At 34.2% G+C, this 15,211-nt stretch overlaps 1 protein-coding gene across 5 annotated transcripts in view; it reads left to right on the top strand.

The window, feature by feature from the left end:
- Positions 1–15,211, top strand: part of SOHLH2 (spermatogenesis and oogenesis specific basic helix-loop-helix 2) — a 52,593-nt gene that overhangs the window by 33,374 nt on the left and 4,008 nt on the right. For all 5 annotated transcript variants that reach the window (XM_053214437.1, XM_027064686.2, XM_027064685.2 and 2 more), the window contains exons 7-9: positions 11,045–11,192; positions 11,330–11,418; positions 12,088–12,209. In XM_053214437.1, coding sequence (XP_053070412.1) covers positions 11,045–11,192; positions 11,330–11,418; positions 12,088–12,209 — 359 coding nt within the window. The remainder of the gene's footprint in view (positions 1–11,044; positions 11,193–11,329; positions 11,419–12,087; positions 12,210–15,211) is intronic.

The raw sequence follows: 15,211 nt of genomic DNA, 5'->3' as shown, positions 1-15,211 counted from the left end.
GATAAAGTCTTCCAACTTTGTTTCTCATTTTCAAGTTGCTTTGGATATTAAAGGTACTTTGAATTTTCATGTAAATTTTAAAATAAGCTTGTCAATTTCTTTCTTTTAAGGAAATCCTGTTAGGATGTTTTTTTTTTAAGTTTATTTATTTTGAGAGAGAGTGCGTGCATGGTGAAGGGGCAGAGAGAGAGAGTGAGCAAGAGAGAATGCCAATGCAGGGGCTCAGTCTCACAAGCTGTGAAATCATGACCTGAGCCAAAAGAGTCTGATGCTTAACAGACTGAGCCACCCAGGTGCTCCCGCTAGGATATTGATTTGGATTGTGCTGAATCAGTAGATCAGTTTGGGGGAAAATTGATGTTGAACAGTATTGATTCTGGCAGTTCATCTCTCCATTTTTAAAAAGATCTTTATTTCAACAGTGTTTTGTAGTTTATTATTTCTGAATGTTTTGGGAAGTTTTAAAACATTTTGTTTTAAGCAGTTTTTTTATTCATATTTCCAAAATTTTCATAAGTAATATCTAGAATTAAATTTATTTTGTATGTTGACCTAGTATCCCATGACCTAGCTTTATCTATTCATCACTTCTAGTCATTTTTTTAGATTTCTCACATACACAATTATGTCATCTGTGAATAAAGACATTTTTCTTTCCAATCTTTGGCTATTTCTATTTTTCACCTTAATGTCTTGACCAGTTTTTTGAATTAGAAGTGATGAAGGTAAATCCTTGTTTTGTTTACAGTCTTACAGGGAAAGTATTAGGTCTTTTACCATTACATATGATGTAGACTCTGTTTTTATACATGCCTTTTATTAGCTTAAGAAAGTTTTCTTCTGTTCCTGGTTCAAGTTTTCATCATGAATGGATGTAAAATTTTGTCTGTATGTTTTTGGTATATTATTAAGCTGATTGTGTGGTGTTCTCCTTTCTTCTGTTAATGTACTGGTTACATTGATTATTTTAAAATGCTGTACTCTATCTTGGTGTATTTTTTTATTGCTAGATTTGATTTGCTAATATTTTGTTAATTTTTATTAATTATCTGTGTTCATGAAGGTTCTTGGTATCTAAATTTCTTATGTCTTTATTGGATTTTGGTATTGGAAATGCTGACCTCATAAAATGAAATAGAAAGTCTTTCTTCTGTTTTCTAAAAGAGTTGTGTAAGATTGATATGTTTTATAGAATTTAACAGTGAAGTAATCTAGGCTTGGACTTTTCTCTGTGGGAAAGTTTTAATTAAAAATTCAATTCCTTTAATGATTATAGGACTAGATTTTCTGTGTTTTTCCTCTCAGTTAGTTTATGTCTTTCAAGAAATTTGTTCGTTTAACCCAAGGTGTTAAATTTTTTGAATAACTTTTTGTTCATAATACTCTCTTATAATCCTTTTAATGTCTGTAAGTCTCTGATGATATTCTTTCATTCCTGGCATTGATAATTTGTGTTTTCTTTCTTTTTTTTTTCTTGATCAGTCTCACAAGGGGTTTATCTGTTTTATTGATTTTTTTTTCAGTGAACCAGATTTTTATTCATTTATTTTCTCTATTATTTGCCCATTTTATATTTCACTGATTCTACTGTGTCATTTCCTCTTTGTGTATACTTTGTTCTTCTTCCCATTTTCTTAAGTAGAAACATAAATCATCAATTTTAACCTTCTTTTTTTATAATAAAAGTGTTTAAAACTGTAAATTTCCATTTATAAAAGTTTTTTTTTCTTATCAGTGCTTTAGCTGCATCTCATAAATTTTGACTTATTACATATCCACTATCATTTAGTTCAAAGTATTTTTCTCATATCCCTTGTGATTTTTTCTTTGACCAATGATTATTTAGAAGTATAACTTAGCTTCCAAATATTTGGAGATTTTCCAAGGATTGATTCATAACTGAATTACATTATCATCTGAGAATATATTCTGTCAGGTTTCTGTCCTTTGATATTTTCTGAGATTTGTTTTATGGCCCAAAGTATGGTTGCCTTTGATGAGTATTCCACATGCACTTGAAGAGAATGTTTTCTGTTTGGGCATAGTGTTCTAAATATTAATCAGGTAGAATTGGTTGATAGTGTTTTTCATATATATTCTGTATCCTTATTGATTTTTCTGAGAGATAAATGTCCAGTGGTAACTGTAGATTGCTCTACTTTTTACTTCATTCCTGTCAGTTTTTGCTTCATGTATTTTGAAATTGTTAGGTGACTGTCTTCTAAATGAATTGACCACTTGTTAGGAAATGATAAGTGCTAACTATCTATGCTAGTACTTCATCTTAAAATCCACCTTGATATTCATATAGCTTTCTTGTGATTAGTGTTTGCATGTTTTTTTGTAACCTAAATATGTCTTTATATTTAAAGGGTATCTCTAAATGTAAAGAGCATGAAGTTGAATCTTATTTTCCTTTTTTTTAAAAATGTTTATTTATTTTGAGGAGGAGAGAGAGAATGAGCAGGGGAGGGACAGAGAGAGAAGGAGAGCTGTTAGCAAAAAGCCCGACATGGGGCTGGATCCCATGAACCACAAGATCATGACCTGAGCCGAAATCAGGAGTCAAACACTTAACCCATTGAGCCACCCAGGCACCCCTTATTTTCCTTTTTAATTTGTCCATTCTAACAATTGTTCCATTGGAATGTTTATTTGATTTACTTATAATATAATTACCGTTAAGTTTGATTTTAGGTCCATGATTTTCTGTTTGTTTTCACTAGTTCTATATTCTTTTCCTTTTTTTCCCTCATTGCCTGCCTTAGTTTGGATTAATTAAGTATGTTTTGGCATTCCTTTTTATTCCCTCTATTAGCTTTTGAGCTAAAACTATCTTTTTTTAGTGGTTCTCTAGGGTTATAATACACATCCTTAACTTACCGTAGTCTACCTTGATTTGACATTATGACACTTGATATACATCAGTATATTTCTACCTACCTTCTATGTTTGTTATTGTCATATATTTTACTTTTACATATATTATCAACTCATTGTTATTATTTTTGCTTTAAATTGTAAGCTATTCTTCTAGTTCTTTTGTGGTGTAACAAGTTACCCTAAAACTTGGTGGCTTAAAACAACAGCCTATTTATCATATCTCACAACTTTATGGATCATCAATTTGAGTAGAACTTGATTTTGTGATTCTCCTCACATGGTGTTTACTGTGGTTACCCCGTGGTGTTCAGCTCAAGTATCCTGTCTGGAGAGCCCAGCACAGCTTCATCCACATGGATACCCTCTTGGTGGGGTGTGGTTGAAACGTCCTCAAATGGGTTGCTATCTTTCCCTATGGTCCCAATACCTCTCCACGTGGTCTCTCCAGCAAGCTAAGACAGACCTCTTGCCTGATGGCTCAGGGTTTAACGAGACCAGCATTGAAGCTTTGTCTTCTCAGATGTTAGTCCTGGAACTGTTGTAGTCACTTCTCTGGATATCTTTTGATTAGCTTAGGCACAGGCCAGGAGAGATTCAAGGGGAGGGAAATACACCCTACATCTTTATTGAAGAAGTGGTAAATAATTTTCAGTCATTTTCACCTATAAATATTTTTTCTTCTAGCTCAAATTTTAGATTTTTGGGTTTTTTTTTTGTTTTGGTTTTTTTTTAGTAAAATAGGCTCTTTACTGTTTACAAGGTTATTTCTCAGTTACATAAATTCTTTCTCCATGTTTTTTTCTGTATTACCATGTTTTTCCCTTGTATTCTCCCATTTAGTCATGGCTGCCACAATCAGACAGGTAGAAAGTGTGAGAACACTTTGTTATTGCATCTGTAGTAGAAACCCCAGCAGCAGACATAACTGCTCCAGATCTGTCAGAGGCCTACTAATTAGTTTTTAAGATGTTAATAAATTAAATACAAATTAGTCTTTTATGTATGCCACCGTACTTCTTATATCTGATACCCTTCACTTCTTTGTATAAATCGTATTTCCATCAGGTATTATTTTTTAACAGTAAATAATAAAATAAGGTATTTCAACATAAAAGACAACCAGAGATTTTGACAGCTGCAGACCTGCAGGGTAAGAAGGCTAAAGGAAATTCTTTAAGCTAACCAGAAATTGTAACAAATGGATACTTGGATCTTTAGGAAGGGCTGCAAAGAATCAGAAGTGATCAATACATGAGAAAATATTAGAAAACAAACATTTTTCCTCCTTATTTATATAAAATGCTTCAGTGTGTTATAAGTGAAAATTTATAGCATTGTATTGTGGGGTTTGTAACACTTTGACTTTTAACATAAGTGTTAGGGGTGCTGATGCCCATGCAGTCAAAAATTTGTGCATAGCTTTTGACTCCCCCAAAACTTAACTACTAATAGCCTACTGGTGACTGGAAGCCTTACCAATAACATAAACAGTTGATTAACAAATAGTTTATATGTTATGTATATCATATACTGTATTCTTATAATAAAGTAAGATAGAGAAAAGAAAATGTTACTAATAAAATCATAAGGAAGAGAAAATACATTTATAGTGCTATACTGTATTTACTGAAGAAAATCTGTGTATAAGTGGATGAGTGCAGTTCAAACCCATGTTGTTTGGGGGTCAACTGTATATGTAGATGTGTACATATGACAGCTATAGCATGAAGGATGAAAGGGGCAAAGGTACTTATGTGATGGCAGCATTTGTATATTTTATGTGATGTCACAAAATTTTAACTCTAAATAGACTATGAAAAATTAGATATATATTGTAATCCCTAGAGCAATCCTAAAGAGATATGCAGAAGGCATAGCTATGAAGCCAATACATTAAAATTGGATTTTAAAAATTATTTAAAAAGAAGTCAAGAAAGGAAGAAGAGAAGAACAAAAAAAAGCCAAAGAAACTACAGGCAAAAAAAATCATAAAATGATAGGCCTTTATCTGCCTATATCCAACTATAGCACAGATTGTCAGAATGGGTAAACACTATTAACCATCTTGATCTAGTAGATATTTATAGAACATTGTATGCAGCAACTACTGAAGAATACCCATTCTTTTCAAAGGCACATGGTACAATGACTTAGATAAATCATATGCTGAAGGATATAATATGTTTTGAAAGAGTTGAATTTAAAAGAGTTGAATTCATAAGGAGTATGTTCCCTGACCACAATGAAGTCAAATTAAAAATCAATAAGAACTAGATATAAAGGAAAACCTCAAATAATTGAAAAACATACTTCTAAATAATCCATGGGTAAAAGAAAAATATCACAAGAAAAACTAGAAAGTATTGCAAACTGAATGATTTTGAGAGTAGAGTATTTCAAAATTGACAAGATGCAGCTAAAGCAAATCTTATGGAAAACACTATGACTTTAAGTGCTTCTATTAGAAAAGGCAAAAGGTCTGAAAATTAGTGACCTAAGAGTCCATTTTAAGGAGCTAGAAAAAGTAGAGTGAATTAAATCTAAATTAAATAGAAAGTAGGGGAAGCAGGCAAGTGAGGAGAGATATTGAAAGCATTTTACCAATATGTTAAATGAAATGAATTATCACTACGTATCCTATAAACATTTAAATATAGGAATAATATATTTTGAAGAATTTTATGCCTGTAAGCTCAGAAACTTAGACAAAATGGACAAATTAAAAAAATTTTTTTGTTCATTTTTGAGAGACAGAGACAGAGCGTGAGTGGGGCAGGGGCAGAGAGAGAGAGGGAGACACGGAATCCAAAGCAGGCTCCAGGTGCTGAGCTTTCAGCACAGAGCCTGATGCAGGGCTTGAACCCACAAACCGTGAGATCGTGACCTGAGCTGAAGTCGGATGCTTAACCTACTGAACCACCCAGGCGCTCCCAAAATGGACAAATTTTTGAAGAACGCAATTTACCAACACTGATACCAGAAGAAGCAGAAAATCTGAGTAGCCTTATATAGTAAAGAAATTGAACTTTATTAAAAACCTTAACAAAGAGAAAACATTAATCTCAGATGGTTTCACTGATGAATTCTGTCAAACATTTAATGAAGTAATACCAATCTTAAATTTTTACAGAAAATGGAAGAGGGGGAATAATTCCTAACCCATTTCACGAGGCCAGCATAACCCTAACCTAATAAAGACATAAAAAAACAATTACAGACCAATATTCCTCATGAACAGGGAAATAAAACACTTAACATAATTTTAGCCAATCAAATCAAGCAATATATGAAGATGTAATACATCATGACCACACCAAGTATATTCTAGAAAAGCAAGACTTGTGTAATATTCAAAACATCAATCAGTGGAATTCAGAGTAAACAAAATAAAGGAGAAAAACCATGTGAGTAACAGATTCTGAAAAATGATTTGATGATATTCAATACTCTTTTCAGATTAAAAAAAACCCCAAAACCAACCTTTTCAGCAAATCAGACATGGAAAAGAACCTCCACAGTCTGTTTAAGGGCATCAATGAAAACCTATGGCTAGCATTGTACTTAATGATGAAAATCTGACCATGTCTCTTAGATCTGGAACAAAGGAAAGGTGCCCATTTGTGCTAACTGTATTCAGCATTGATCAAACTGTTCTAGCCATTGCAATTAGGTAAGAGAAAGAAATTAAAAAATACAGATTAGAAAGGAAAAAGCAAAACTTTCTTATTTATAGACAGCATGATTGTTTATGTGTAAAGTCCTAAGACATGTACAATACAACCTCTAAAACCAAAAGATTAATATAGCAAGGTTGCAAGATGTAAAGTTAATATACAGAAATTAATTGTTATTACATATAAGCAGTGAACTATTAGAAAATAAAAATGGAAAATAATTACATTTATGGCAGTACTTAGGAAAAAATATCCAAAAGACACATAGTATCTGTACATTGATCACTCAAACTATTGCTGTGAGAAACCAAGGAAACTTAAATCATGCATTATACTATAATTACAACTTGAAAGAATCAGTACTGTTAATGTGTTCTCACCAAATTGAAATATAACTTTATTTGAATATAAATCATAATTCCAGTAGGCTTTTTTTTTTTTTTTTTTTTTTTACAGAAATTGATAATCTGGGGCACCTGGGTAGCTCAGTCAGTTAAGTGTCCGACTTCAGCTGAGGTCATGATCTCACGATTTAGGAGTTCAAGCCCTGTGTCGGGCTCTGTGCTGACAGCTCAGAGCCTGGAGCCTGCCTCAGATTCTGTGTTTCCTCTCTCTCCACTCTCCCACTCATGCTCTCTCTCTCTTTCTCTTAGAAATAAACATTAAAAAAATTGTTTTAGGGGCGCCTGGGTGGCTAAGTTGTTTGAGCGTCCGACTTAGGCTCAGGTCATGATCTCATGGCTTGTGAGTTCAAGCCCCATGTCGGGCTCTGTGCTGACAGCTCAGAGCCTGGACCTGCTTGGGATTCTGTGTCTCCCTCTTTCTCTGCCCCTAACCCACTCGCATTCTGTCTCTGTCTCTCTCAAAAATAAATAAACATTAAAATTTTTTTTAATTTAAAAATTTAAAAAAAATAAAAAAAATTGTTTTAAATTTAAAAAAATTGATAATCAGATTTAAAAATGAAAAAGACCTATAACATAAAAGGACTTAGAATAAAGCAGTCTTGAAAAAGTACACCAAAATTGGAAGACTTAAACTATCTGATTCAAGACTTAGTATACAGTATGTTAATCAGTGTGTTACTATCATAAAGGTTGACCAATAGATCAATGGAACATAATATCCCAGCACTAGACCAACACATTTGTGTTCATTTGATTTTCAGTGAATCACCAGAGCAAAGTTACTGGGAAACAAAAGTCTTTTTTATAAATGACGTTGGAACAGCTGGATATCCAAATGGAAAAATAATGAACCTTGATCTCTTACTATATTGTATAAAAATTAATTCAAGTTGGAGCATAGATAGAACTATAGTATAAAGCTAAAACTTAGAATAGTACTGTTTAGTAGAACTTTCTGCAATGTTAGGAATACTCTATATCTGCATCCATTGTCCAGTAAAGGAGCTGCTAGTCATATGTAGTTGTTGAGTATTTGAAATGTGTCTATTGTAACAGGTAATGAATTTGAATTTTATTTAACTTTAACTAGTTTATATAGACTAATGGCTATGTAAATCATTATAGACCAGTCTACTGGCTATTGGATTGGACAGTACAGTTCTAGAAGAACTGTTTTCAGTTTGTCACATATGAATCCTCCCACTGGCCATATATCAATCTATTTTATTATACTGAGGAATTTCAAAGTAAGTTGTAAACTTAAGACATTAAACTCTTACTGTTCTAGAAGAAAGCATAGGAGAATGTCTTCACAAGCTGAGGTTGGGCAGTTGTTCCTTAGGACATAGAAAGTAATAACCATAAAAGAGTAGATAAATTAGACTCATCAAAATTTAAAAGTAGCTATCAAAACACACCACTAAGAAAATAAATAGGCAAACCGTAGACTGGGAGAAAATATTTGCAAAGCAAATATGCTAGAAAAAAATATGGTATTACAGAAGATAAAGAACTCCTACAGCGCAATACCAAAAAGCCCTGCAATCCAATTAAAATGGAAATAAAATATTTGAACAGACACTTCACGAAGGAAGATATGCAAGTGCCCAATAAACACCAGAAAAAGTGCTCAACGTAATTTATTTTTGTCACCGAAATGCAAGTAAAGCATGAGGTACTACCATGTACCAAAAATGCTAAAATGAAAACTACTGACAATATGCTAAATTGCTCAGAAAGGCCAACATACTAAAATTAAAACTACTGACAGTATTAAATGTTGTCAAGGATTTGGAACAATAGGAACTCTCATACATTGACAGTGCGAGTGTACAATGGTACTATTTTGGGGAAAGTTCTTCCAGTTTCTTATAAATTTAAAAAATTAACCCATTAATTCTATTCTTAGATGTGTTCCCAGAGAAATAAAAACATGCATTCACAGAAAGATGTACAGAGTGTTCTAGCAGGTTTATTCATAATGATCGAAAACTGGAAACAGCCAAAGTGTTCGTCAGTAAAAGAATGGATAAATAAGCTATGGCATACTTATCCTATGGAATACTACTACTCAATAAAGAGAAACAAACTACTGATAATAAACAGCCACATGGACAAATCTCAAAAACATGCTGAGTGAAAGAAATTTTACATAAAATGGCGCATGCTGTAGATTTTGATTTATATGAAGTTCGAAGACAAGCAAAACTAATGTGGGATGGAAAAATATCAGAAATGTTGTTGGCCCTTTTGAGGGATGAGATAAGGAACTTTTTGGGGTTGTGATCATGATAATTAGGGTTTTTGTTACATAGTTTTGTGCATTTTTCAAGACTCATAGAATGGTACACTTAAGGTTTGTGTATTTTTTAATTTTATGTAACTTTTATTTGAAAATAAAATAATTGAACTCTAGCTAATGATATGTTTAAGAGTTTAGTGTCTTAAGTTTACAACTTATTTTGAAATTCTTCAGTATAATAAAATAGATTGAGGTATGGCCAGTGCGATGATTCATATGTGACAAAGTGAAAACAGTAAACATTCATTGTAGATTCTAGGTGGGTGAAGTATATATATGTTCTTTGTACAAATTCTTAATTTTTCAACTTGTAAGAATTCAGATTCTAAGTTCTTTCAGTCTTTCTGTGTGTTTGAACATTTTCCTAACGAATGTTGGAAAGAATATCTTATAGGATTTGTTAGTGTAAAAGTAGCTTGTACCCGGCAAAAATATTTGGGAAATGTAAAAAATAAAAGGAAGAAATAATATTTTCCATAGCCCAACCATCCAGAAATAACTATGACTTGATGGTTTCACTTTCAAATCTTTTCCTGTGCTTTATTTTTACTTTGTTTAATGTCTTTGATCATATTTTATATACTGCCTTATATTTTATAGTTGTATCTTCTAAAATATCCTATTTTTTCCCATAAGATTTATAGCATTTCATTTCTACTGCCAGATAATATTCTACTGAGTTCATAAGCTATAGCTTACCTAAGTGTCCACCTATTGTTGTGTTTAGATTTTTTTTTTAATAGCTTACTGATATACTGCTATAATGCATATCATCTTGCAAAAAGTTTGTTCTGAAAAGCTTCAAGCCTTTGTGTACATGGTCAAATTGTTGATTTTTTTTTATCCTTTTTTTTCTAGAATAGTCCCTGAGACACCTCTAGAGAACTGTCAGTACTGATCAAAGTCCAATTAAAATGCTTCTGATCTAGAATATTTGAGTTATTCACAGGCTGTATATCAATTTGAGGTTCAGAAAGGTTTGGTGATTTGCCAAAGGTCTGGTAATTGTCAGAGCCAGCGTTTGACCCTATATATGTCAAGGTGCTTGCTATTCAGCATAAAACAGGTGCTTAATAATGTTTATTAAATGAATATATGCATAAATAGAAGTACCAAAGGCTTAGATCAAAAGCTTGGATTTATATTTCCTATGCATTTCCCTTCAGAACCATGAAAGACTTAGGTGAGTTTCTTTCTGATACTAGCCTGAATGATGTTCTCATTTGTATATTGGTTTATTTGTTCTGTTCATACCTACTTTATTTGAAGAAAGCAGCCTTCTGATTTTCCTTTGGCTCAGAACACAGAGTTACATGTAAAGCCCATGTAATTACAAGATGCTAATTGATCCGTTGTTGATAATGTGGTTCAGGTCACAGTGACATGAAACATCTCCTGACTGTTCTTTGTCTGCTAGTCTTCTAGTGTGAAGTACAAAAGGACTTATGTGTAGCATCCCACTCCCTCCTCTGAGGGGGTTTCCATAGGCAGGGTCATCCTGCACACTGCAGCAGGCCTGGGGCAAGTGAACTGGGGTTGCGGTCAGCACGAACATTGTTCTGGGCAGCAGCGTGAACAGACGCCCCAGGAAGTTGTGCTTCCAGGGGCTATGGCGGCTGCTGGCTTACGGGGACATGGCCTTTCTGTGAAACAGAGACTAGATAGGGAGGGAGGCAGTTCCTCTGTTAACAGACCCAGAAGGAAGGACTGTTTGTCCTTGTTGTACAAGAAAGAAAATGAAACTAATTATTCCTCATTTATTACAATTCTCTGCTCAGAGAACGAATCAAGTATTGCTGTGAGCAGCTGCGTACTCTATTGCCATATATAAAGGGGAGAAAGAATGATGCGGCTTCGATTCTTGAGGCAACAGTTGATTATGTGAAGTACGTCCGGGAGAAAATCCCTCCAGCCATTATGGGCCAGGTATTTGATTCTAAGCCCTTGAATTTTATCCTCATAGACCGTGCTTTAAAGCTCCAGTTTTGTTTTTTATAATTGGAAATGTATGTGTATTTGTATACATGAAAAAATATCTAAATAAATGTCTCTCTGTCTCTCAGATCACGGAAGTACTTCAGAACAATATGAGGTTTTGTAAGAAACAAGTGTCCATTCAGCCATCCCTCCCAGGCCCAATCATGGCACAAAGGTATGACGAGGGCTCTTGTAAATTGGCAGTTGGCTTGTTATTTTCCTCCAGTGCTAACGCTAGAAGTATTGTGACAGGCAGTGAACCCACCCATAATGAAAACTCAGGTATTTATGAAGAATCCATGAACTTCTCCCATTGCCAATCTGTATCATTTAGTCACAGTGATAAAATATGTAATATTCTCAGGCCCACGACCTTCTCATCATTTGACTCACTCTTATTTCTTGTTTTGTTAATTCTGAAGATCATAAAATAAGGCTTTATCAGTAGTGACGGTCATGACTGGCAGACCAACAGAGGCAGGATGCATTCTACCATTCCCCAGTAGGAGATCATGGACCCTGGAGCAGTCCAGCCCTATTTCAGTTGGGAGTTTTAAAAAAAATTTGCTGGTACAAAATGTGACATGCCAAATGAATGCTTCTGTATTTAAATTTATTAGAATGTATAAACAAAGAAAAACTATAAAGCAAATCATTCCTCTACATCCGAAACTATCATCATGAGTCCTGTTCACCAATTTGTTCATATGCCTAAATAATGTATAATTTGTCTCTGTCAAGTTAGAACTTGAATGATAGAGGGAGGAATTGAACTCAGCAATGTTCATGTTGTCTTCCTTGGGAATTGTATAAGGTGTTTTGTTTTTTTTTCTATCCTTTTAAGGGAAAATGGTGTATTGACAAGCACCTATTCACCTGTGAGAGGGATCAGATTCCTGGCTAATAAGTGTGTGAATGTGTACTCTGTTCCTGCCTCAGGGGACTCCTTGGATGAAGCTGTGAGAGGTGAGCTCTGCCTGATGCCCTGTGAGGTTGTATGCTTGGGTTATGTGGGTGTCCTGTGCACCCCTGTGCTTCTATGCATTCATTGCCATAACCAGGGAAAGGAGTGTAGCTAGAAGATTACACCATGAGTCCTTTTGGTATTGTCTGCTTGAAGTACACAAGATGGCTACAAGCATTTTATGGTGTTGTCCCAGAAATTGGGCTCAAATTGACCATTGTTACCAGAAAGCTCATCTTTTTTTTTTAAATGAGGTGTAATTGACATAAGACATTATATCAGGTGATGATATGTTATAATGTTATAATGATTTGTTATTTGTACACATTGTGAAATGATCATCACAATAAGTCTGCTTAATATCTGTCAACAAAATTACAATATTTTTTCTTGTGAACTTTTAAGATCTGGTGGCTTAGCAACTTTCAAATATGTAATATAGTAGTATTAATTATAGTCACCATGTTGTACATGTATCCCCATGACTTATTTATTTTATAACTGAAAATTTTATGCCTTTTGACTACCTTCACTCATTTCATCCACTCCTCAGCCATCATATCTGGAAACCACCTGTCTGTTCTCTCTATCTATGAGCTCAATTTTTATGTTTGTTTTTTGAGATTCTGTGTATAAGTGGGATCATACAGTATTTGTCATTCTCTGACTTATTTCACAAAACATAATGCCCTCAAGGTCGATCTATATTGTTACAAATGGCAAGATTTCATTTTTTTTTTTTTTAGGATTTCATTCTTTTTCACAGTTGAATAATATTCCAGTGTATGTGTGCGTGTGTGCTTGCCTGTGTATGTGTGTGTCTATATATCTCTTATCTATCACATTTTTTTAATTTATCCATCAGTGGATACTTAGGTTGTTCTTGGCTCCTGTCAATAATGCTGCAATAAATATAGGGGTGCTTCCATCTTTTTGAGTTAGTATTTTCATTTTCTTTGGATAAATACCCAGAGATGGGATTGCTGGACCATATGGTAATACTGTTTTAATTTTTTTGAGGAACTTCTGTACTGTTTTTAGTGGCTGCACCAATATACATTCCCACCAACAGTGCACGAGTACAGATCATCGCCAACATTTGTTATTTCTTGTCTTTTTGATACTAGCCATTCTAATGGGTATGAGGTAATCTCTCCTTGTGCTTCTGAATTACATTTCCCTGATGATTAGTCATATTGAGCATCTTTTCATGTACTCATTGACCATTTGTGTGTCTTTCTTGGAAAAACGCCTATTTAGATCCTCTGCCCATATTTAAATCAGTTCATTTCTTTGCTGTTGAGTTGTATGAGTTCTTTATATATTTTGGATATTAATCTCTTATCAGGTATGTGACTTGCAAATGTTTTCTGCCTTCTCATAGGTTTCCTGTTCATTTGGTTGATGATTTTCTTTGCTGTGCAGAGGTTTTTGGTTTGATATAGTCCCACATGTTTGTTTTTGTTTTTGTTACCTTTGCTTTTGGTGTCAAATACAAAAAATCATTGCCAAGACCAATGTCAAGGAGCTTACTCCCTGTTTTCTTCTAGGAGTTTTATGGTTTCAGATTTTATGTTTAAGTGTTTAATCTATTTTGAGCTAATTTTTGTGAATGGTGTAAATTAGGCCTCCAGTTTTATTCTTTTGCATGTGGCTATCCAGTAGAAAGCTTACCTTACTGATAGATGATAAGCACATTAGTGACTTTATTACATGAATAGAATCTAAAGGAAAGGGAGATACTCAGATTAATTGCATAATAACGATGTTGTGAGGATTTAACATATTAACATACTTACCTTCTTCATATCTTTGCTTAATTGTCTCCTTCTCAGTAAGTCTCAACCACCTATTAAAATTGTATACTTCCCAGCATTACATAATGCATGGACTTTCCTTTCCTTTCCTTTCCTTTCCTTTCCTTTCCTTTCCTTTCCTTTTCTTTTTTCTTTTCTTTTCTTTCCTCTTCTCTTCTTTTCTTTCTTTTTTTAAAGCATGAGACTTCTTATCCACTTTCTCTGCTGTATTTTTCTTCATAGCACTTATTACTTTCTAATATTATTTATTTGCATATGTTCTTATTGCCTGTTACCTCCCACTAGAGTATCAACTCCATGAAGACACGGAAATTTTTTTTTTTTTGCTTATTTTGTTCATTGCTGTATTTCTAGTACCTAGTGCAATGACCAGCATACAGTAGGTGCTCAAGAAACCTTCATTATATGAATATTCTTTGTGAAAAAAGTATTTACCCACTGTGAGGCATTTCTGTTATTTGTGTTATAATGTCAAGGCATGCCAATGTACTTGTAGAAATAAGAAGATGGAAAAAAGCGGAGCCAGAGTAAAAAAATACAGCTACCAGTTTGTGACTTTTTTATTCCTGGAAGTGACTCTTCACTGAGAAGTCAGTAAGGTACTGAGCTCCTAATCTGCATGTTAGATGCTAGATGACAGGACACCTGGACCTGTCTCTTCAGTGCCTGAGTCTGAGGTCACCCTTCTGCTGACTTCCTTGAAGGGATTCCACTCACTTAATTCAGTACCTTCCCTGTGCTGGGGATGTCCTTTCCATACTCTACCCGGGGGACTCCCAGTTCATCCCTTAGTTCTCAGCTTAAATGTCCCTGCTTGAAAGATGGGGGCCCAAAGACGAACAAGGTGCAGCTCTTGTTCTTATGGAGCTGGCAAATGAGTAGGGGAGAGGGTCACAGTAGCAAAATAGAATTCCTATAGTACTTTAAATGCTGTTGTAGAGGTACTGTGCATATTATGAGGACATGGTAAAAGCTGCAGGAATAAATGATGTTACTAGGGATGGTGTCTAAAGTCAAAAGAGAAAGAGACCCACAATAGCATACAGTCCTCTTTGTTCATTTAATCAAACAAGATTCAGGGTGTTTTATTAGTCAATTCAGACCTTCCCCCTGACTTAGGGGAGAGGGGAAGAAAATAGAAAAAAAAAAGTAGCCATGAGCCACAGTTAATCTACTTAAAGTAATTG

This window comes from Acinonyx jubatus, chromosome A1, assembly GCF_027475565.1.
Source record: "Acinonyx jubatus isolate Ajub_Pintada_27869175 chromosome A1, VMU_Ajub_asm_v1.0, whole genome shotgun sequence".
NCBI classification, from domain to species: Eukaryota; Metazoa; Chordata; class Mammalia; order Carnivora; family Felidae; genus Acinonyx; species Acinonyx jubatus.
The sequence above is the reverse complement of the archived record's forward strand: the minus strand, read 5'-3'. Positions and strand labels throughout refer to the sequence as shown.